This window comes from Agelaius phoeniceus, chromosome 19, assembly GCF_051311805.1.
Source record: "Agelaius phoeniceus isolate bAgePho1 chromosome 19, bAgePho1.hap1, whole genome shotgun sequence".
Taxonomy (NCBI): Eukaryota; Metazoa; Chordata; class Aves; order Passeriformes; family Icteridae; genus Agelaius; species Agelaius phoeniceus.
The window spans coordinates 10590741-10612176 of NC_135283.1; the positions used below are offsets into that span (position 1 = coordinate 10590741).

The window sequence follows — 21436 nt, forward strand, 5'->3', positions numbered from 1 at the left end:
CTCTGGGAAAGAATTCCAGGCAACTGCAAAGTTTCTTGTGAAACAGGGAGGAAAAAGGGGGGAAATTCTGTGGGAGTTTTGTAGTGAAAGTGCTCATTTCCAGAATTACATTTATGAATGAACACATAGATGTGTTTTCAGTGTCATCCATCACACTTAGCTGTAAGGACAGTGCTTTCTGTCCCACATGTGATGCTCCTGTACCCCAGTGAAGAACCCACAGAGGAAATGGAGTTAGAAAAGTAACTAGTGAGAGTTTGTAAATGTAATCTGAAGCCATAGATGTGCATCTACTCCTGAGGTAAAGTAGCAGAGGGAATTCTGTGGAATTAAGAGTTGTTAGAACCCTGGTTACTGAGAATTTGAGACTCTCTGTGCTGACAGGCACCGACTCCCAGAACACTGCATTGACCTGAGGCCATGGAGAAGCTTCCAAAATGGAATGATAGAAGTGGGATTATAGGTGTGTGGTTCAAATAAAAGTGTATAATATCACATAGTAGAAAACTTAGGGTTAAAGGTTTTAGAATATAGTAAAATATATGAAGCAAGATAAAAATTTTAGGACAGAAGCTAGTCCTTCTTCTTTACCTTCTTCTCCATAAGTTCAAGTAGTATTGTGTAATTAGATAAAAAAGTCCACATTGCAGAGCACAAGTAATTAGTTATTAGATAAAAAATAAAATAATTTAAGTTCCATTTCTTAATTAGACAGTTTATCCTTAATAAGCCTTACAGAAAGAGAAATATGTCTCCATTTTTAACTTGTTAAAAGTACTGTAAAACTCACAACTTGTGAGACTATAATATAAATAAAAATGAATAAGCATCTAAATCCAAACAAGCAGTACCATCTTGCACATTTAATCCTGACCCTGACCTTAGAAGCAAAAACCAATAAAACTCAACAAGGAGTGACTCAGCATTATTCCTGTCACTTCCATCCCTCCCCCTTGTGTTCCCCACTGGGGGCAGGTAGTGATTGATAAATGATTGATGATGCTCTGATAGCTCATTGGAAGGATGCAGGTCATTTCTTAAGGATAAAAAAAGAAGGCATGGGTAGGATTTGTAGTGATTATATGCCACAAGCTCAATTTCTCCTCCAAAAGCGTCCCTCTCACCAATGCTTTGGAGCTGTAATTTATCTGTGTGCAGGAAGAGAAAGGGAGGAGCAAGAAGAGGGCCAGGAAAAGGGACAGAGCATCCCTGCCCCTACCCCAGGTGACAGCCTGTAGGAGGAAACCTGTGGTATTCACATGCCCTCTGAACAGAGAGAAGCTGTGAGGGAAGCAGAGAAAAGAATGATCAAAACAATTCTTATCTCATTTGCTCCTCCTGTGTTTGTGCACATGTGGAATGTGCTGGAAGATTATTTATTTACCTGAAGGAATTTTGGTAATTGGATTCAATTTGGTAATTGAATTTGATGTTATCTCTCTGTTCCAGAGCAGTAATATTTTTATTGGTTTTGTTTTGTAGAGCCTGCGTACATTAAATTACATTTGGTTCTTGAACGTTTCTGACACAGCCATAGTGATTCACCAACTAATATTAATAAAAATGAGTGTAGTACATTTGGCTTTGTTGGAGAAAATCTAGCAAAACCAGAGATGTGGTGCCAAAAGATCAAGTAAAAGCAAAACATGATGCCAAAAGATCAAGAAGAAATGTATTTCACAAAGGGGAAATACTTTTAATGTATATTAGCACAAAGAATGCAGATTATTTAATCTGTTTTGATAGTGCCTTTCCACAAATCCTTTTAAAAGCAGTTTCCTCTGTAGTGTGTCCCTTTTTGCACTGCTCCTTCTCATTCCTCCAAAGAAAAGGCAGGATGGTGGTGGACCAAGAGCACGGTGACAGGAATTGCATCATCCCTCAGGGGAGCCATTTGGAAGAGTCTTCAATCAACAGAGCCAAACATGAAGAAAAAGATGGTAGAATCATGGGTTTCACATTTCCTTGGCCAATCAGTCAAAGCTGATGTCCTGACTTTTGGGAGACAATCAGGAGTTTTCTTTAGTATCTTTTAGTATTCTTAATATTCTTTATAATATAGTCTTGGAATCCCTGCTGCTCAGAGATGCCTTAGAAAGTCTCTTTTCCCAGCCCAGCAGTTGAAGGAGTCAGAACTCTTCCATTCTTATTCTCAAGGTTGTTTATTGTTTCTTATCTATAAAATTCTTTCTCTGACCTGCCAAGCTCTGTTTGGCAGGTTGGCTTGAGGCACACTGGTGTTATCTTTTTATACTAAAAACCACGTGTACATTATTTACCATAACTTCCCAATGCCCATCACCTATGTTAGACAGTGAGCTTCTACTCTAAACCAATCCAAAAGTGCCAACATCACCCAGAACATGGAGGCCAAGAAGAAGAAGGAAAAAAGACAAGGCACACCCAAATTCCTCTATCTTAGGACCCCAAGCCCCCATTCTAAAAATGAAAGTTTTTCATAAATCTATTTTTCACCCTGTGATGAATTCACTATCATTCTACTTAAACTTTTGTGGCTTGTAAATCCTCACATAAGGTTGGTAATTTTTTCCACAGGTCAAGATCAAAGGCACAGAGGTCTTGGGCTCTGTGCCAAGGTCTCTGAGCCCCCTGGGCAGAGGCTGGAGTCCTCCAGGGCAGCCAGAGGAATCTCCTGGGTTCTGACAATATAGTTATAGTATAGTATAATATAGTAATATAGTATAATATAGTAATATAGTATAATAAAGTATAAAATAAAGTACTTAATATAGTATAATAAAGTAATCAATTAGCCTTCTGATGTCATGGAGTTCTGCCATCATTCCTGGGTTCTGACAATATAGTTATGGTATAATATAGTATAATAAAGTAATCAATTAGCCTTCTGATGTCATGGAGTTCTGCCATCATTCCTGGGTTCTGACAATATAGTTATAGTGTAATATAGTATAATAAAATAATGAATTAGCCTTCTGATATCATGGAGTTCTGCCATCATTCTTCCTGCCCGTTGGGCATACCCATCACCAACAGAAACCAAGTGGGTTTTGTGCTGTGGGTTTGGGTTTTGTCACTTTGTTTGCTCTTTCTCTCAGGTGATCTCTGGTTTGGAGAGCCAAATCCGCAAGCTGAGGGAGGAGCTGATCCAGGCCAACGCCCTGAGGAACCATCAGCTGCTGGACCTGAGCCTGCAGAGGGATGAGGAGAAGCTGAAGGCATCTCGAGACAAGGAGGAAGCACTGAACAGCCTGAAGATGGAGATGGAAAAAGTGATATCAGAGCTGAAGAGGAGGCACACGGCGGAGACAGAGGCGGCTTTGAGAAAGGTAAGGGATGGATAAAAAACAGCTCCACGGGGCAGAAGGGGAGGGATCACCCCAAAGGTCAGCTGAGCAAAGCTTCCCTGAGGAAAAATCACCCAGGGATCACTTGAGTTGAAGAAACAGATGCAGACCATGGGATGTCAGTCACAGCAGGAGTGTGGGGTGTTTTGGGGTTCTTTGATGGAAAACTTTGCTCTGGGCACGCTGGGGCTGGGCAGCACCTCCAGCAGGGATGGAAGGTGCCATGAGGATCCAACAGCACTTTAAAAACACAGGTGATTTCAGAGGTAAAGCCAGCCAGGAGCAGGCTGATCTGCCTCTGCTGGAATAGAGACACTGGAAAGGGTGGTTCTGCCTAGCCAAGCTTTTTCTCCCTTAAGAGGGTGAGCTCTTAAGGAGGGAAAAACTCAGGCTCAGGGTGCAAGGAAGTTGTGTCTGATTGCTCACAGTGGCTGATCTAATTTTTCCTGTGGTGTACATCAGGTGAGAAAGGAGTCTGAGTAAGATTTGAAAATAGAAATTAATGTTTCAGATTGATCAAGGCTTCCCTCCCATTCTGTTCTGTGGGGTCACTGCCCACATTCCTGCTTGCTGAGCATCCCTTGGACCCCTGTCTTGAATTCAAGTGTTCCTCCCCATTAAGGAGCATTCAAGTTTTATTTCAAGAGCCAGACTAAAAAACCCCTACTTAATATTTATGGTAGACTCTGTGTATGTGTAAGCAGATAGTTGTTGAAGTCTCTTTTGTACGTTGCATTAAGGCACTAAATCACACATTTTCTTGCAAGGGGATGTGCAGTGGCACAAATTAACAATCTGCATGGAGTGTTGGAGCAGCCTTTGTGCAAGTGACATTTCATTTACCTGCGTCAGGTTCTTGGTCTGTAATTTTAAAGAGCATTCGGAGGATTAGGTTGGAAATCAGCCAGCCTGAAGCCATTAAAACGGCTGTGATCAACAATTCAGAATCTTTTCTGAATGTAAGGAAAGCTCTGCTTGGCATAATTATTTAAAGCCAAGGTCACAGAAAGTATTTAAACCTTTGAAATTCATCATTAAAGGATTAATTTTAACTCAGGAAGACATTGTCATTTTTGCTTAAAAATGGAATTTGAATCTCAATTCTTTTCTTTCTTTGATCTTTTTTTACATGTGTAGTATAGCAAAAGAAAAGTTAACTTCTTTACATCCTCAAATTAAAGTTACAAATAATCCTTCATAGGGCAATATCTCTAATAGTCTTGAATTGTCATTTCTGTCAGAAATACTGGTTTCCTTTAATTTGTTGGATTTTTTTTCTATTTTTCAAAAAATTTGCTAATTTTAAGCTATATTAACTGCTATTGTATTTTTTTTTCTTTAACCTACTTCCCTATTTTTACTTTAATCTGAAGAGCACATGTTGAGTAAAAGATAGGAGGGGAAAAGAAAAATGTATCTCTGTTGAAAAGTCTTTCACAGACATGTGAAAATACCTGGCATTACCTTCAAGTCTCCATTCCCCATTCTGTTTCATTTCTGTCTTGCAATTGTAGAACTGTGGAAATTGGCCACAAAATACAAAACTGAAGTAGCTTTGAGGACAAACTCCATTTAAAGCTCAAAAGTAGCAGTTTCAGCTAATTTAGTTCAAATCTTGGTCCTAGTCCACAGAACCTGGCTGAAGATGATTTTATCCAAGAGGGGGAAAAAACCATCTTAATTGCATCATGAGCCTTGAAATTTATTTTTGAAAATATTTTCTACCAGATCTGGTTACCTGGAAATTTAGGGCAATATGAAAGAAAAAATTGTTCTCTGAATTTACTTTTTTTTGGTGCCAATTCTGTGAAGATTGCTTAAAAATCCAATGGGAAGCTGAATTTCACAGTTTAGGCGTGGAACATCTGACTGGCCAGATTTTCTGAAGGTCACTCCATTCTCAAGTGAGGGATCTCATTCCTCTGTGATCTGCTCTGGGAATAATGTTAATTTCTGTGTGGATTGCTTTGTGTCATTGTGGACCGTTGTTAACGTGAACATGAGGAAATAGAAAAGAAATGATTCATACTTCAATGACAAGAAAAACAGAACTGAAAATGGGTGAAGAAGATCCAGGATTCCTCTGGCATTGCCCTCCTGCTGCTGTGGGGATGAGAAGGAGAAGAGTGAGGAGCAGAGACTGGGGAAGGAAGAGTCTTCATTACAGACACACTGAATATTTAAATATTTGTTGGTGGTTGTAGACATCTTTTTGATATTTAGGGACACATGATTTATTGAGCTCTTGAATTTTCTGTTGCTTCAAAATCCCATCTGTGAGGCTGGGACATTGTTTGTTGTGGTGTCAGATCCTGAGCACTCCCTTAGCACTTTGGGGTTGGTGTCTGCTGGAGATTCCTGGGACACTGTGAGGGTTGTGCACCTTTTTTCCTGCTTTGCCCCTGTAAGATATTGTGGTGTTTTCAGCATTTTTTGTACATACCTGGTTGAGCTGACAAGTTTTAGGATCATTTTTCTGCAAGTTGTTTTGCCCCATTAGGAGGGTGCCCAGAGCAGCTGTGGCTGCCCCTGGATCCTGGCAGTGCCCAAGGCCAGGTTGGACAGGGTTGGAGCACACTGGGACAGGGGAAGGTGTCCCTGCCAGGGCAGGGGTGGCACTGGGTGATGTTCAAGGTCCCTCCCAACCCAAGCCACCCCACGATTGTCGGGTGTTTGGAGCTCACAGCCCTGGAGCTGCTGGCTCCTGCTTTGGGCAGGGCCAGGTGTGCTCCAGGCTGCAGCAGCAGCACTCGGGGCACTCCTGAGCCAGGTGCAGTGGAGTGCACAAAGCTTGGAGCAGTTCCAGCTTTGCCAGGAGTGACTGAGAGCAGGAGACAAAATCTGAGTGTGTGCAGATGTGGGGCTTGGCACTGTCTGTAACGTTCTGGGGGATTTTCTTGGCAGAGGAAATGAACGTTCAGCAAGCGCGGCCCGAGCAGAGCAGTGGACGGGCTAACAATGCTCAAAGGAAACAACCTTGGAACGCTGAAAATATCTCATAAAAAAGCTCCCTTTGAGCAGCACACATGAGTAAACTGGAGTGGGAGAAGATGATGATGTTTTTTTTTTTTCTCTCTAAATAATTTTCAACATTTCGCTTTTTATTGACTTCTTTTCTATATTTAAATAGATATTTTGACTCATTCTGTTCAAGGTTTATGCAGGTTCCAGGAACATCTAATTCTCTGTCAGTGCTGCTTGGAGAAGTAATTTACATTTTTGTGTGTTGACTGTACTGAACACACATGAAATTTGATTATAGGACAAATCTGTAGTCAAAAAAACCCCAAAACTGAGTTAAACACTTTATTTTTGGGGCTGCTTCTGATGGAAGGGAGCTGTGAAGTGGTTCCCTCTGGAGAGATGGGGCACCAAAGTGGCATAAACCTGGCCAGAGCCATGCAGATCCTGCTTGTAGACTTTAATGATGTTGATGTTAGTTATACTGCAAGATTTCTGTGATTTTAAATCAAATCTGATGATACAGTTTTTACCTGGTACAATCACTCCTTCTGTATCTTGTATCAAATCTTGGTCCTAGTCCACAGAACCTTGATGAAGATGATTTTACCCAAGAGGGGGAGAAAAAGCACCTTAATTGCATCATGAGCCTTAAAATTTGTTTTTGAAAATATTTTCTACCAGATCTTGTTACCTGGAAATTTAGGGCAATATGGGAGAAAAATTAGTTCTCTAAATTTACTTTTTTTTGGTGCCTATTCTGTGAAGATTGCTTAAAAATCCAATGGGAAGCTGAATTTCACAGTTTGGGCATATCTGTGTGTGTATCTGGTGTGAAGTCCTCATAAAACTCAGATACTCATGGACCTTAAAGTTAAGGTCACTCTGTAAGTGTCCACTTCCTTAATTAGGAATAATTATTCTATATAACAGTTTTGTGGCAATATAATGTTTTTGTAATGGGGAAAAACTCTTCAGACAGTGTCCTATAGAGGGATGCTTATTTTCTGAGCAACTTCTTGCATATAATTTGCAAATAAGGTACTGATAATGTGCCCTAGGGAACATTTCAGTCCCTGCTTTAGCATCAGGCTCTGTGCTGCTGGGTTAATTCCTCACCCAGCACAGCCCTAGGACAGCCCAGTTGGATGTAACTCCCTGGGCATATTTTCATGCTGCATATGCAGGAATATCTGTGATTCACAGTATCTGTTCTGGCACTGTTGCAGATGATGTCACACTGTTCAGCACTGGCAAAGAGAGATAGAAGATGAAGGGAAGGAATATGACATCTTCTGAGATGAAAGATGCTCCAAGAGATACTTGATTAAAAGTATTGAGTTACCCCTAAGCAGTTACTCCTAAAGTAAAAGCATCTTGTGCCTTCCATGAGTTCCCATTTCTGAGTCCTGTCTCTCCAGCTCTGCTTCTTCTCTGCCAACTCCACATTTCATTAGCACCAAGAATGGTTCCATCTTTGTCCCTAAGACCTTCTGAGAACTGGCTGTGATGGAACCTTTGATCTGACACCTTTCACTTCATTAACTTGGAGACTGAAGCCACAGTTACTGCAGAGAACTTTGTTTGTGATGAGTTTTCACACTCACTGCAGTGATTCCCTGGTTATTTACATGGGGGCAAATAGGTCAGCCACAAAAGGTGGATGTGCATTCCTCCCAAGTGTAATGATCTCATTAAATTGTGTCTAATTGTAATGCAGACCTGTTTGTGTCCTTGCTGAATGCAAGCAGGACCCCCACCAGTTGTAAAGTGCCATTTTTTAAACTTGTTTTGAGTCTATTACATCAATTATTTAGCTTAGGCTCCAGCTATGAATAATTTAAAGAGCCTCCAATTCTTACCAAGAAGAGTTGGATGTTTCCCAAGTCTCCTAATTTTTTTTCATTATAATCCAAGAACTATTGTCTCTGATATTATCTCTCTGTTCCAGAGCAGTAATATTTTTATTGGTTTTGTTTTGTAGAGCCTGTGTACATTAAATTACATTTGGTTCTTGAACGTTTCTGACACAGCCGTAGTGATTCACCAACTAATATTAATAAAAATGAGTGTAGTACATTTGGCTTTGCTGGAGAAAATCTAGCAAAACCAGAGATGTGGTGCCAAAAGATCAAGAAAAAGCAAAACATGATGCCAAAAGATCAAGTAAAAGCAAAACACGATGCCAAAAGATCAAGAAGAAATGTATTTCACAAAGAGGAAATACTTTTAATGTATATTAGCACAAAGAATGCAGATTATTTAATCTGTTTTGATAGTGCCTTTCCACAAATCCTTTTAAAAGCAGTTTCCTCTGTAGTGTGTCCCTTTTTGCACTGCTCCTTCTCATTCCTCCAAAGAAAAGGCAGGATGGTGGTGGACCAAGAGCACGGTGACAGGAATTGCATCATCCCTCAGGGGAGCCATTTGGAAGAGTCTTCAATCAACAGAGCCAAACATGAAGAAAAAGATGGTAGAATCATCTCAGGGATATTTCTCTCAAATAGGACTAAACAGAATTTATGGCACTCTCCCTACTGGAGATGTTTCAAAGCAAGGGCTGCAGTTATTCACAGAGTTACACTGCTCCTATCTCCTTTAAATAAAAATAAAAACTCTGAAAAAACAATCCAGAAAACAACAAATCAGATTTGTGCTCATCAGCTGTATTCATAAATCTGGTTCCAGAGTTAGGAGCCAGGAGAAGTTGGTATAACTGTCACTGTGGGGGAAAAAAAAGTGCACCCATGAGCAACAGGCTCACTTTTTAATATCTTCATTAATGTCTGCAGGGAGGTCAAGCACCATTATTTGCATTCACAGATTGCACCACAGGGTCAAAAATGAAAATGATTGAAGCAATGAGAAATGAGAACCAGACAAGAGCTAAATGATAAATTATGACAAAATATGGAATTAAAAAGATGGCTTTCAGCAGGGCAGGGACTGATGGGATTAAAATTAAAGCTCAATCATGTAGCCCATCTTTCAGCACACTTTACTCATGTCCTGTCATATCAGTGATAGCTGGGTAGTTGTTGGAGAAGCTTGCCTGGGTTTTTTAGGGTTTAGTGGATTTTTCACCAACTGGAGTTCATCTGAAGTGTCTGTTGAAGAAGCATTCACAGGTGGGGTTTTTTTGTTGTCTCTGTCTCCTCTTTCTTTTTCAAGTGTGTGCCCAAAGCCCCCTCCCCGTTCTGCAGCACCTGGGCACATGCTGCCTCTTCTCCATCACAGAACTTCCAGCTTTTATCCTTCAGAGTGGATTCATAAGATCAAGGCTCCCAAAGTCCTGGGGATGGTGGATAAGGTGAATGCTGAGGTTTTGCCAGTGGCAGAACAACTGTTTTAATTATTTTTTCAGTCGTTTCCCGAGCCTTTCTTCGCTCTCCAAACAACCTGTAACACACCGACTTTATCTTGTAATACACAATTGCTTATTATTTCAGCTTTATTAAATACTTTTAAAAGCCCAGTTGAATCATTACCTCATGCTCTCCCTTTTTGCCCAATACCTTATGTCTTGGAAAAGGCTGATTGCTTGTAGGTCCAGTTTTATCAAATTTATCTATCTAATTTTATCTACCTCACATTCCTGGGTACTTGATAATATTTGGAAAACATTGGCCTTTTTCCAGTGTGGTGCTGACTGTAACATGAGATTACTGATGGATTTTTTTTTATTTTACCAACTGAGCCAATTCATTCTTAGATTTGTTGAGAATTCTGGAGTGAGGTGTGGGTTCCTGGTCAGGAGTGACAGGAAGGATTCCCTGCTCCTGGATCCCAGTCAGTCCCTGCTGGTTTCACTGGGGCTCCTCTGTGGTTTTGGTGGTGCTAACAAGAGTAACTTGGTGTTTGTTCCTTGGAATTAGAGGTAGAAAATCCTCCTGTGTCCATGAGCTCCACATTCCTATTTTGCTTGGGAGTATCTGGGGTGATGTATCCTTTGCACAAAGGCTTTCCCAAGTCCCCCAAAGCCCAGAGTCAGCACAAGGTGCCCCATGGAATGTGGCCATCACATCCCTGCTTAGGTCAGCACAACAAGATAAAACAGATTTCCAAACAGCTTTGTTTAGGAAAAATGCTCAGTGATCAAGACCAAATTAATGTAAAACATAATAATTGTGTTTTTAAATATGGCACATTTTGAAGACATTGTTTACACTCATTTGCTCTTTCTTCATATCATTATAATAGAGAAAGGCTGCAGGTGGCTTTTTTCTTCTTCTTTTTGGAGAAGGAGTGTTTGGGAAATAGGGAAGGGGTAAAACAATGCTATTAGTCCTTCAGAGTCATTAATATGAAGAAAGAAAAGTGCTCCAAAATGACTTGCTTACAGCTGCAGAACATGTCATGGAGTAAAACCCACCTTCATTAAATGGGTGAGAAAGAATTCTAATTGTTTTGAAGTTCTTATGATCAGTCTGTATGTGCTTCATTGTAACATGATACTAAAGTGCCTCAATTATGATTTGTATATTTTGGTGCCAGAAGGGTTTTTTTCTTATGCTAAATTATTAAGTTCTGTCAGCTGCTGGGCTGTCATATAGAGATACAGTAAATCACATTATATTTTGTCATGGATTACACAGAGCAATAAATTTGGGAAGAGAGATCAAAGTAGTTTCACAATCACATCTGAGTGTAGGAGGGGTGTTTAACTTGTAGAAAATCTGATTTAGGTGAAACTGTTGCAGTTCTTGTGTGAATTTGAAATGAATTTAAATGTTTGCTTGAAAATGAATAAGGTACAAATCCCCAAAAGAGTTCTCCTGTATTTAGTTCAGAGGAGTTAATTCTGACCTACAGCTGCAGGACAGAGAACAGATAAATAATTAAACATTGGGAATGTTAAGAGTCGTGCAATGCCTTATTTATGTTTTTAATTGCTTTGATGATGGAGCAATATATTCCATTTTCTTTTTAATTGGCCTTTGCTGGACTTGGGAAGTTTCTCCTCGGCTCAGTAATGTGCTCTGGCTCCAGGAAGTTCTCTCTTTTGGGGAAGCTTTGTCATATTTAAAATACAAAAATTAATCCAACATAATCTTGCTAAGGAGCACTGATGGCCTCAGATCACAGATTTGTTGGGGGATATGGTTGTATTTTCAGTGTCTGTTGTTCCAACTGTAGAAGTTAACTTTTGTGGGGCTCTTGTCTAACGATGTAACTTCAAAACTCTGAGTTAACTTTGTGATACCAAGTTAATTTATTGATGCCAAGTTAATTCAGGGGTACAGTTTGTCCTTTGTTCCCACTTTTGCTTCTATTTAATAGCAAAGATTCTGTCTTAAAATGATACATACATAGAATGTTTTTCTACTCGTTGTCTTCTTAATAAATGCTTGTTCTTGTCACAAAACTCAACTCAAGACAATGCAAAATCTAAAGACTTCATTCTTATCCCTTTATAATTCTTTCAGGAGCCCTAAAGTCTCTCCTTGGCAAAAATCAGGGTGTGTGAATTTAGCTGAGAAATAATGATAAAGTGCCTGGGTCTCAGAAATCTCCAATTTCATAAAGAATCATGTTTTGTAAAACTCAGATTAAATAGTCTTTAACTGAGCCAAGTCGTGGATCAGTGTCACATCTTGGGACTGTTGCCTTCTATGCATGGAGGAAGCTTTAGCTTTGACTTGATGTGAAACATCTTCAAAGGTGTTTCCCAGCCTGTCCCCTCGTGGTTTGGTTTCCTTTGCCTGAGGAATTCTGGAACCTTCTTTATGTCAGAGTGGGGGAGAGCCCGAGCTCATGAGAGGAGCGAGGTGCCTGCATTTCTCAGGGGTGAAGGCAGCTTGTCAAAACCCAAATAATTCCTGTTGGCTGCACATTTTCTTTGTTCAAACTCTGAAAAAGAACATGGCAGCACTTTTGATGTAACATCTTAAACTCAGTTTAAATAACCATCTTTGGTTGGATGGAACAGGAGAAAAGCAGGAAATTTAAAATGGTGATCCAGGAATGTGATTTAAGGACTCTAAAGTGGAGAGTGTTGGAGTCTCCCCACCTTCACTTTACTCCATCTTGTTTGAATGTGGAGCTGTGGGAAGAATCGTGCCAAAAATATAAAACCTGACCCCAAAATTGGTGAAATAGGAAGATAATGAGAAATCTCAACCCCAGCTGCCCAGTGTGATGGATGGCAGATGAGAAGCAGTGACATCTGTGATGATCATTTGAATCTCTTCATTTGCAGGAATTTCTGTCACCACAAAACACCACACTGATTTCACCAATAGTCATCTCACAGATGACTGATGAGAGTAAATCAAACCAAAATCAGCCATCTTTGCCTGTGCTGTCCATGATCCCAGCCCAGAGCTTATCACACCCAACAATCTTTTGGTAAAAAGTCCCAGAACCTCAGATTAAACCCTGTCCCAGCCTCAGATTAAACCACAATTCTCTGCCAGCCCTTTAAGTGCCTGATGCACTCACCAGTATTGTCTTCTATAAAGGGTAGTTCAAGCATTAAACAATTGCATGTGGCAAAATGTGCTGTTAATCTGGTTTTAAATCCTTGTCTTGTATGCAAGGCTGGTGTTTCAGGCCAGTTTGTTTGAAATAATGTGCCTGGCTGACAGCAATATTGACTGGAAATCAGCATTAGTGATGCTGGGGAATGTTTAGATGCTGATTAATCCCATTTAGATGAAGGTCATAATTGTGCCCTGGTGCAAGGCTGGTGTACCCTGGGCATCAGCCACCCTGAAGCTGGAGTCCCACACAAGACTTTCTGGGTGAGTTCAAAATGCCTGTATTTAATCCCTCTGCATAATTTCAGAATTATTAGAAATGCTCTGTTGGTTTAAATGAGAAGTCTGGAATTTGGAGTTTTCCTAGGGCACAGTTTGCAGAAGCAGCTTCTCAGTGGGCCCCCATTGAGCACAGAACTGCAATGTGCTGCAGAAAGGCAATTCTCTGTGCAGGTACTGGCAAAGGCATTCCTATTCATTCTTGGGTTTTTCCCAATGAAAAGTACTTCACACATGAATGAGAGAGTTTTTTTCTCCTAAAGATGTATGTTTAATGAATAAAAAAATAAAAAGGAAAAGATTTGTAGACCTCGAAAAGTGAAATGTAAAATAGAATATTAATAGGATTTTGGGATTTCTATCATTCATTTTCAAAACCCTTGAAGTCATTTGGTACTTGACTAATTATTCTGTTAACATCATTTTGGGTATTCAACTATTTTTAATGGTCTTTTGGGTGGTTCAGATTACATATTTGAACTGTGTGTGCTATTTTCACTGCTGAACAGAGATCCAGCTTTCATTTCTGTCTGATTGGTGGGGAGAAAGAGCAGGAGTTTGGTGTAGGAAGTCACCCACTGTCAGTGTTAGAGGCACATAAGGAAAATGCATGTTTCAGGCTTTGAGTCAAAATGGAATTTTTATGTACAATCAGATGAACTTTAAAGGTGATCTGCTGATCTCTGAAGTTTAAACAGATATTGTACAGAGAGTTTTAACATACTTAATAACAAAGATTGCCACCATTAGCCATTCTGAAGGTCATTTTCTCCTGACATCTATCAAATTACACAATCTTGAATTTTGGTACAAAGCATAATGCTGTCAAACTTAAAATAGAAATATTCCAGAATGTGGAGTGGTGTGTTGTTTTTTGAGGTAAATGGGCCCCATTTACATTAGTTCTTTGATGTTAAATTCCTTGCTGCACATCAGAGAACAGTTGCTTCTTCCCTGGAGCAAGTTTTCTTTCTTCTTCTTCCCCCACCCTTTGATTTTTTTTTTCCTCCTTTTTTTTCTTCTTCTTTTTTTTTTTTTTTTAAGTTTGCTTACACTTTTATCTAACTAATTATGGAGGATCAGCTTATGGATGGCCACTTTTAGCTAGTTGCAGGCATTTTGAAAAATGATTCTTTCATAGCGACTGCCCTAAACAGAAAAGTTCTTTAATCTGCTGCTTCTCTATCAGTGATTATGGTGTTGTGTGTGTGTATATATGTATAAAACTCTAGTTATGAGAGCTCTTTCCAAGGCTGGAAGATAGAGAAACGTGGAATTATTCAGATTGGAAAAGACCTCTAAGGTCATGGAGTCCAACCACAAACCCAGCACTGCCAAGCCCATCACTAAACTCTGATTGTTGGGGTTGGAAGGGGCCTTAAAACTCACCCAGTGCCACCCCACAGGGAAGGATTTTTCCCCAGTATCTTGCCCAATGCACAGGTTTGTAATGTTCCAAGGCTTCTGAACAGCTTCATTATTGACAAAAACCCAAGGCATCCCAAAAGCCTCCGTGGGTGTTGCTGGAGGTTGGAATTGTCCCCGTGGCTGCCAAGCCCAGAGGGACCTGGGGCTGGTCAGGGCTTGTGCTCCACTGAGTGGAACTGGAGCTGAAAGTTCCCTCTGATGCACCTCATACCTTCAAATGGCTTCTAAATAGTTGGTAATTGGGGTAGGACACGGTGTGCTTTTGTCATGTGGTCCTGTCATAGATCCTGGGCTCTTCAACTGATGCTGTTCTGTTCCATGAAAGGAGAAAGTGAAAATGGGGCTGTGTTAGAAGAGCGTCCATTAATTCAGACACCACATCTGGAGTGCTAATAATTTTAATTTTTTGGTTTAATTTTTAATTTTTTTGTTTTCATTTTTACATGAAGTGTTTTGTTGAAGTCGATGCAGTTTTGCTCAGCAACCACAATATGATGCTTTAAGGCTTGTTAAAGAATTACAGTAGGTTTTTAAAACCAATTAACTGCAACAAGGGCATAATCTTTTTAATGCAAAAGTCCTCTGTAATATTAAATAACTGCATGTAAAATCATCACAATCAGCTAATTTTAGCTAAAATATGTATTAACTGTGTGAAACTAAACAGGAGTTAGTTTTTGAATCAGTGGAATTCCTCTGCTGCTTATCCAATTTAAATCTTTTTCATTACAAAAATGGATATTCCAATTGATATTTCTGACAAGCTTCTGCCAAGTGGGAATTTCAGCAGCCACCTCTCACACACTGAAAACTGGTTTCAGACCATTAACTCTATTTGCAGTGCTGCCCATTGCTATAAAAAGAGCTTGACTTTAATGAACACTGGCTGACCCTCCAAATGTTCACCTTCCACTTGGATTCTTATTCATTATGTTTCTGAAATAGCAGCTAACCTGAAAGGGAGGGAATGCCCTTAAAATAATTCAGAAACAGCTCGTGCTTCCTGCAGCACGTGCACCCAGCAGCCAGCTGGAAAAGAAGGAGCCCAGGAAACTGCTGTGGGTGTGTGCACCAGGCCAGTGTGAACCCTCTCATTTATAAATCCCCCCTGATGTTCCCTGACCACAGCTCTGTGTGTATTTACTCATTCCTTAAAACAAAAAAGAGTAAAAAGACATTTTCTGTGTGTAGCAGTGCCCCAGGGAAGGTGGTTTGTGTCTGCCTTGGTTGCAAAGCAACAGCCTGTATAAGGAGGTGCTAAATTAGTTTTAGTTGCAGGTTTTGAGAAAGGAGAAGCTTCATATTTCTGCAGTTAAAAGATGGCAGTGGAAAAGAGGGTGAGCCCCGTGAGTTGGATCTTTTCAGTGCTGTAAATTGTGGTCTGTGCCTTCATCAGAGCTGCTGGTGTGGTTTGTGATGATGCAAGAGCTGCTGGGTGTTACAGACCTCAGGGAAAAGCTGAAGTCAGCAGGAGCCATGGAATTATGGAATGGTTTGGGTAGGAAGGGACCTTAAAGATCCTCCCATTCCACCCCTGCCATGGCAGGGACACTTCCCCTGTCCCAGGGTGCTCCAAGCCCCAGTGTCCAGCCTGGCCTTGGGCACTTGAGGGGTCCAGGGGCAGCCCCAGCTGCTCTGGGCACCTGTGCCAGGGCCTGCCCACCCTACCAGGGCCAATTCCTTCCCAAAACCCCATCTAACCCTGCCCTCCATCAGTGGGAAGCCATTCCCCTTTTCCTGTCACTCCATCCCTTGTGAAAGTCCCTCTCCAGCCTTCCTCTAAGACCCTTTGAGGTACTGGCAGGGACTGTCCACAGTTTTTAGTGCCTCAGGACCAATATAACCAGTTTTAGTCAACCAGAGCCCATGGAGCTGTGCTTGTGCTGTCTCCAGGGGAAACTTTGGGAACTCTACCTCTGAAATTCAGATGCCTCAAATGTTTGGGGCTGGAAGAAAATGCAAGAATTTATTGGTTTTTGGTGACTGGGAGACAAAACTTATAAATATTTTGCTAACTGGAAGTTGTTAAAGCCATTATAAAATAAAATGTTGCAATTCCTTTTAAGTAAACTGGTAGGGTATCCATTCTTTGCCTTTAGTTAGGAACAAAAGAATAAAACAATAATGAAATTCAGAGTATCTTTCTTTTGGATCACCTCTGTTCCTGTCTCAGAGGTCATCCTGATTCTACTCAGTGTGAACAAACAAATTCTAATTTGTTTATGGAACTCATGAGTGGTTCTTTATTATTTATTGGGATTTCATCTGTGGGTTCAGGAGGTTATAAAGCTGCTTCTATGAAAGATGAGGACTTTTACCCCAGGCAAGTTGAGCGAGAGCAGCTGTAACGTGATCTGTGCAGTGCCTTGCTGACGAGTCCCTCTCCCTTTCTGGGACTAACAGTAATTTATGCTATTGCTGTAATTTATTTTTTTACTTTTTTTCTCTAAAGATAAACTGGCAGTTTCAGTCACTTTATGACATGCAGTGGTGGTAAAACATCATCTGAAACTAGGCTGCAGTACAATGGAACGAGTGTTAACATGGGTCAGCCCGAGTACAAGGAGAAACAGAGCATGGACAGAGCTCCCTGGGATAGCTGGGGCTGTGTCACCACTCCTTTTATTTATGCACCCCCACCATGGGCCCTTACAGTGTTTGTGGTTCACTTTTGAGTGATAAATGGAGAAAAAGTGAAATTTAATTTGTCTGGTGCTCCAGAATTCTTCTAGATGCTGGTTCAAGCCAATGTGTACTGCCATTATCTCTGTTTATAACAAAACCAAGCCATAATGTCATCTCAAAAATGATGCACAAATTTGATAATTGGTTTTGCCAACTTTTTTTAGTAGATTCCTTAGTGCCAACAAACAGATGGAGACATCCATATGTTTCATAATTTTGGAATTTGAAGGGATTGAGGATCTGAAATTGCAATTTCATGTAAAGTTTAGGATTACTTTGAACTGGCTGTAATATTCTTAGGCTGAGCTGCACCTTACAGAGCTGCCCGGATTGCCGAGGATGATTCCAGCCCTACCATGACGATCCGCGGCTCTAAGCTCCTCGATTTATAGCCCAGCAAAATCAATAAGACTCTTTGCCTGCCTGAAATCCCTGGAGTCTGCAGAGATGGAGCCTGAGCTGGATCCATGCAGGGTTCAGAGGCTCTGGGGGCCCCTGTGGGGTTTTTTGGTCCCCCCAAAGAGGGGCTGGCAGGAGCCGGCATTCGGGCGCTGGATGCAGTGCCGTAAAACCAAGGACGACAGATCAAAGGTTTGAGCAGGAGGTCAGATAGGTTTTGAAAACTTAATCAGCTTAAATTTGCTTCAGAACTCAGCTGTGTGATATTTTGTCCCCCCTAAGAAAATATTTGTCTTAGACACCTGTCCTCAAGTGTGAGAGCCAAGGAGATGAGAGCGCCGAGCAGTTCACCTGAGGACAGAGTGGTGGGGCTGGGCTGGGCTGGTTTCTGCAAGAAAAATACAAATCAAGTTTCTCCCCTGAAATGAAATTGCATTTTTTTTTATTAACATCACTATTATCAAATTATTTCTGAAATTAAATTATTTGAGGAAAAAGAAAAACCTTAAGGGGTATTTTTCCTGAGGTTATAGAAATATTTGCTGGTTTGATTGTGATATGACCAAGCAGCCTTGTTTTCAGTTTGGTTTATTCTTTAGCTTTGATTTGTGAAAAAAAAAAAAGCCGGGGTAAGGAAAGAGTTGTATGTCCATGCTGCATCTTGGGTGGATTTTCAGTGTAATTCCCACTTTTCAGTGTAATTCCCACCTTTCAGTGTAATTCCCAACTTTCCTAGGAAGGGATGAGCAATGGGACAAGGGACAGTTGCAGACACAGAACTGAGAGGTGAAGCTGCATCCCCCATGTCACATTGCCTGGGATTTTCTCCTCATTTTTCCCCCCTCTGTTCAGAAACAAATTCATCCTAATAAACTCATTTATATGTGTTGCCTTCTTCCCCTGCCCCACACACACACACACACGCACGCTCTCCTTCTCTCCTTTTCTCTCTTTTTTTTTTTTTTAATCCGCAGAACCCTTTATGTTTTGCTAATAATTGGCAGCAGAGGTACAATTTCTCCCCTCTTTCAAGTGATGAATAGTTGGCCCGAGATCAAAGGCCAGCCCTGGCGGTTTTCTGGCTGCCACAGAAGGGCGTTGGGGCTGGCGCGGGGCCGGCGCTCGGCGATGGGCACGAGGAGGAGGAGGAGGAGGAGGAGGTGCCAAGGTGGCAAAATGTCTGTGCACGCCCTGTGCCTGAGCTAACGGGGTCTCCTTTGTGTGTGTTCCAGGCCAACAGGCGGCTGAAGCAGGCGGAGGAGGAGTTCAGCCTCAAACTGGCCAGGTCCACGCAGGTAGGTGGCCAGCAGGGAGCTCAGGTGAACCTGTTCCACTGGGGAGCTTGGTGAAAAGTTGAGTTACTGCTGGTTTTGATGACCAAGAGAAGTCAGATCCTGTTGCTGAATCGAACATCCAGTGTCTTCTTGCAGATTTTAACTGAGAAACTACAGAGCATTAAGCTGGAAAATAGAGGTGGGGCTTTTTGAGTTCTGAATTTTATCTTTTTCATCTCCATCGTCATTTCCTGAGGACCCCAGAGGACCAAGTCCTCCTTCAGCCAGTGGGAAGGAAGGTGAGGTGCTCCATCACATCTCACAGAATCATTGCACAGCCAGCACTTGAATTTCTGTTAAAGGTGGTGTCACCCAAGGTTTCTTCATCTTTATCACTGATCCCCACCAGTTTTGCATTTTTGCCCAAAACATCACCTTGAAGAATGGCAGTGTCCTGGAAGCAGACTGGTTTTGACTTGAATTTTTGGTCTTCAGAGAACTCAAAAGATGAAATGAGTGTTGAATTTACATATATGCTTAAAAATGGTAAGGCTGGATGATTTTTACATACTTCAGCTTTCAGTTTGACTGACAGGTAGTACTGAAGTGTGAAAAATGATGGAGATGCAACCAGAAGTTAAGCTTTTAATAAGAAAAAAATTGCCACAAGGATTTGTGTGGAGGTGTCATTCTCCTCATTGCTCCCAGCCATAGCAGAATGTTTGCCTTGCACTGCAAAGTGTGTTTGCAGCCAGCAGTCCAATAACAGTCTTTTAAAATCAATAAAAACACTACAAAGAAGGGTTTAGCAGCCTCTAATCTAGACAGAAATTATCAGTGAGACAATAACAAGAAACTACAAACTTTACTGTTTTACCAACACTTCAAAATATTTAAAACTCTTGATTTCAGCTTTTCATCTCTTTTGAGTCTTATTCTCTGTAACACTTGTCCAAAATTGTGACTCAATTGTGACATTTATTGGCTGTCACTTTTTCACACTGCTTTATCAGAATCTTTGGTAAATATGTCTTATATTCTATTTCTAGAATCTAACCAGTATTTTTACACATTCATTTGCATACAGAGAGGTTGTAGAGTCTCCATCCTTGGAGCTACTTAAAACCTGACTGGGCTGATCCTGAACAACCAGCTCTGGGTGTTAATTCTTTAAACTGGTCCATTCCACCCTCACCAATTCCACAATTCTGTGGTAAATCAGAGATAATTCTCTCTGTCCTAAATACCTTGCAAGTAATTTTAAATTACTAATTTTGTAATTTTTGAGAGCCTTATTTATAAAGAAAGAAAGACACACCAAAAAAGGCCTCTTCTTTTTTTTTTTGTCTTTCCATCTGAACCTGAAAAGCAGGAAATGGTTAAAGCTCAAAAAGTAACATTTAATCCACGTCAGACCTGCAGGAAGAGATCCCTTCCATTTCTACCTCTATTTTACCTTTTGTCCTTGTCACCCACATGTGAGTGGAATCAAGGCAGCCTCTCCATGCCAGACTCAATCCAATGTCAATACAAAAATGGTTCTTGGTCCATTTGTTAAGGACAGTTGGAATAATTGAGGATTTCTGAATTTTTAAGCAAAGGGATGAGGGAAATTGCTTTAATTGTTGCAGCAGGAACATGTAGGTAGTGTAGGGCAAGGTAGGAACTTTTTAACCTAAATGTCATAATAAATTTTGTCAGACTGACAAAATTTATTATGTCATATAATATTTATTGGCCTGCAGAATAGTCTCAAGATTTGGGGACATGTTTTGTATTAAGGTGGCTTTGCTGTAGCTGGGGCATTTTCCTGGCAAGAGCTGGGCCCAGCTCCTCAGCCCTTTCTGGGGCAGACACAACACATCCATCATCTGTCAGGGCTGCTTGGCTCAATAAAACAGTTTCACCCTGATGTCTGAATTTCTTTACTTGTGTGGGTTTAAATCAAATCCCCCAAGTTACTTGGACACGCTTGGCTTTGGGGTTTTTTGGTAGCTCACTGTTAATAATTGGTCAATTGCAACTTTTCTTGTGGTCCCCTTGCTGACAGCATCTGTCCAATCTTTCTCTCTGTGGCCTCTTGGAACATTCACTTTTAACACCCACACAGAGCAGATATTTCAAGAAATTTCCTCTGAAGTTTATACAAAGTAAATAGAAATTTTTGCTCTGAAAAGTACTGCACAAAGCAGATCTTTCTTCATCAATTTCTGCTGAAATTTCCTTGCTTGGATTTCAGAACTGCTGTGCTAGACCAGGCTCTCAACCTAGTAAAAGCTTTAAATCTCAGGTTTGTGTTATATTGAGGAGTTTGCTGCTTTGTTTTCTTTTTAAAATGACAAAATGAGACATACTCAAAATGCTGTAGTTTTGCATGAGGTCGAGTTGTTATCTTAATAATTTACATAATCCATTGCTTTCTTCTGCTTTCTCCTGTGCATTGCACACCTGGTAAAATCACATTTCTGCAAATTGCCTGTCTTCTAAACAATTACCTGAACTGCAAACCCAGAGACACTGCTTAATCCTGGCTAAAGAGTTGCACCCTATCCAGATAATCTCTAAACTTTGGCATATTGGTCTCAAAACCCCTTCTTTTGGATGG

At 40.8% G+C, this 21436-nt stretch overlaps 1 protein-coding gene across 5 annotated transcripts in view; it reads left to right on the forward strand.

The window, feature by feature from the left end:
- The window catches only part of CEP112 (centrosomal protein 112), a 197644-nt gene that overhangs the window by 101981 nt on the left and 74227 nt on the right, over window positions 1–21436 (forward strand). For all 5 annotated transcript variants that reach the window (XM_077188113.1, XM_077188114.1, XM_077188112.1 and 2 more), the window contains 2 exons: window positions 3078–3308; window positions 18790–18852. In XM_077188113.1, the coding sequence (XP_077044228.1) occupies window positions 3078–3308; window positions 18790–18852 (294 nt within the window). The remainder of the gene's footprint in view (window positions 1–3077; window positions 3309–18789; window positions 18853–21436) is intronic.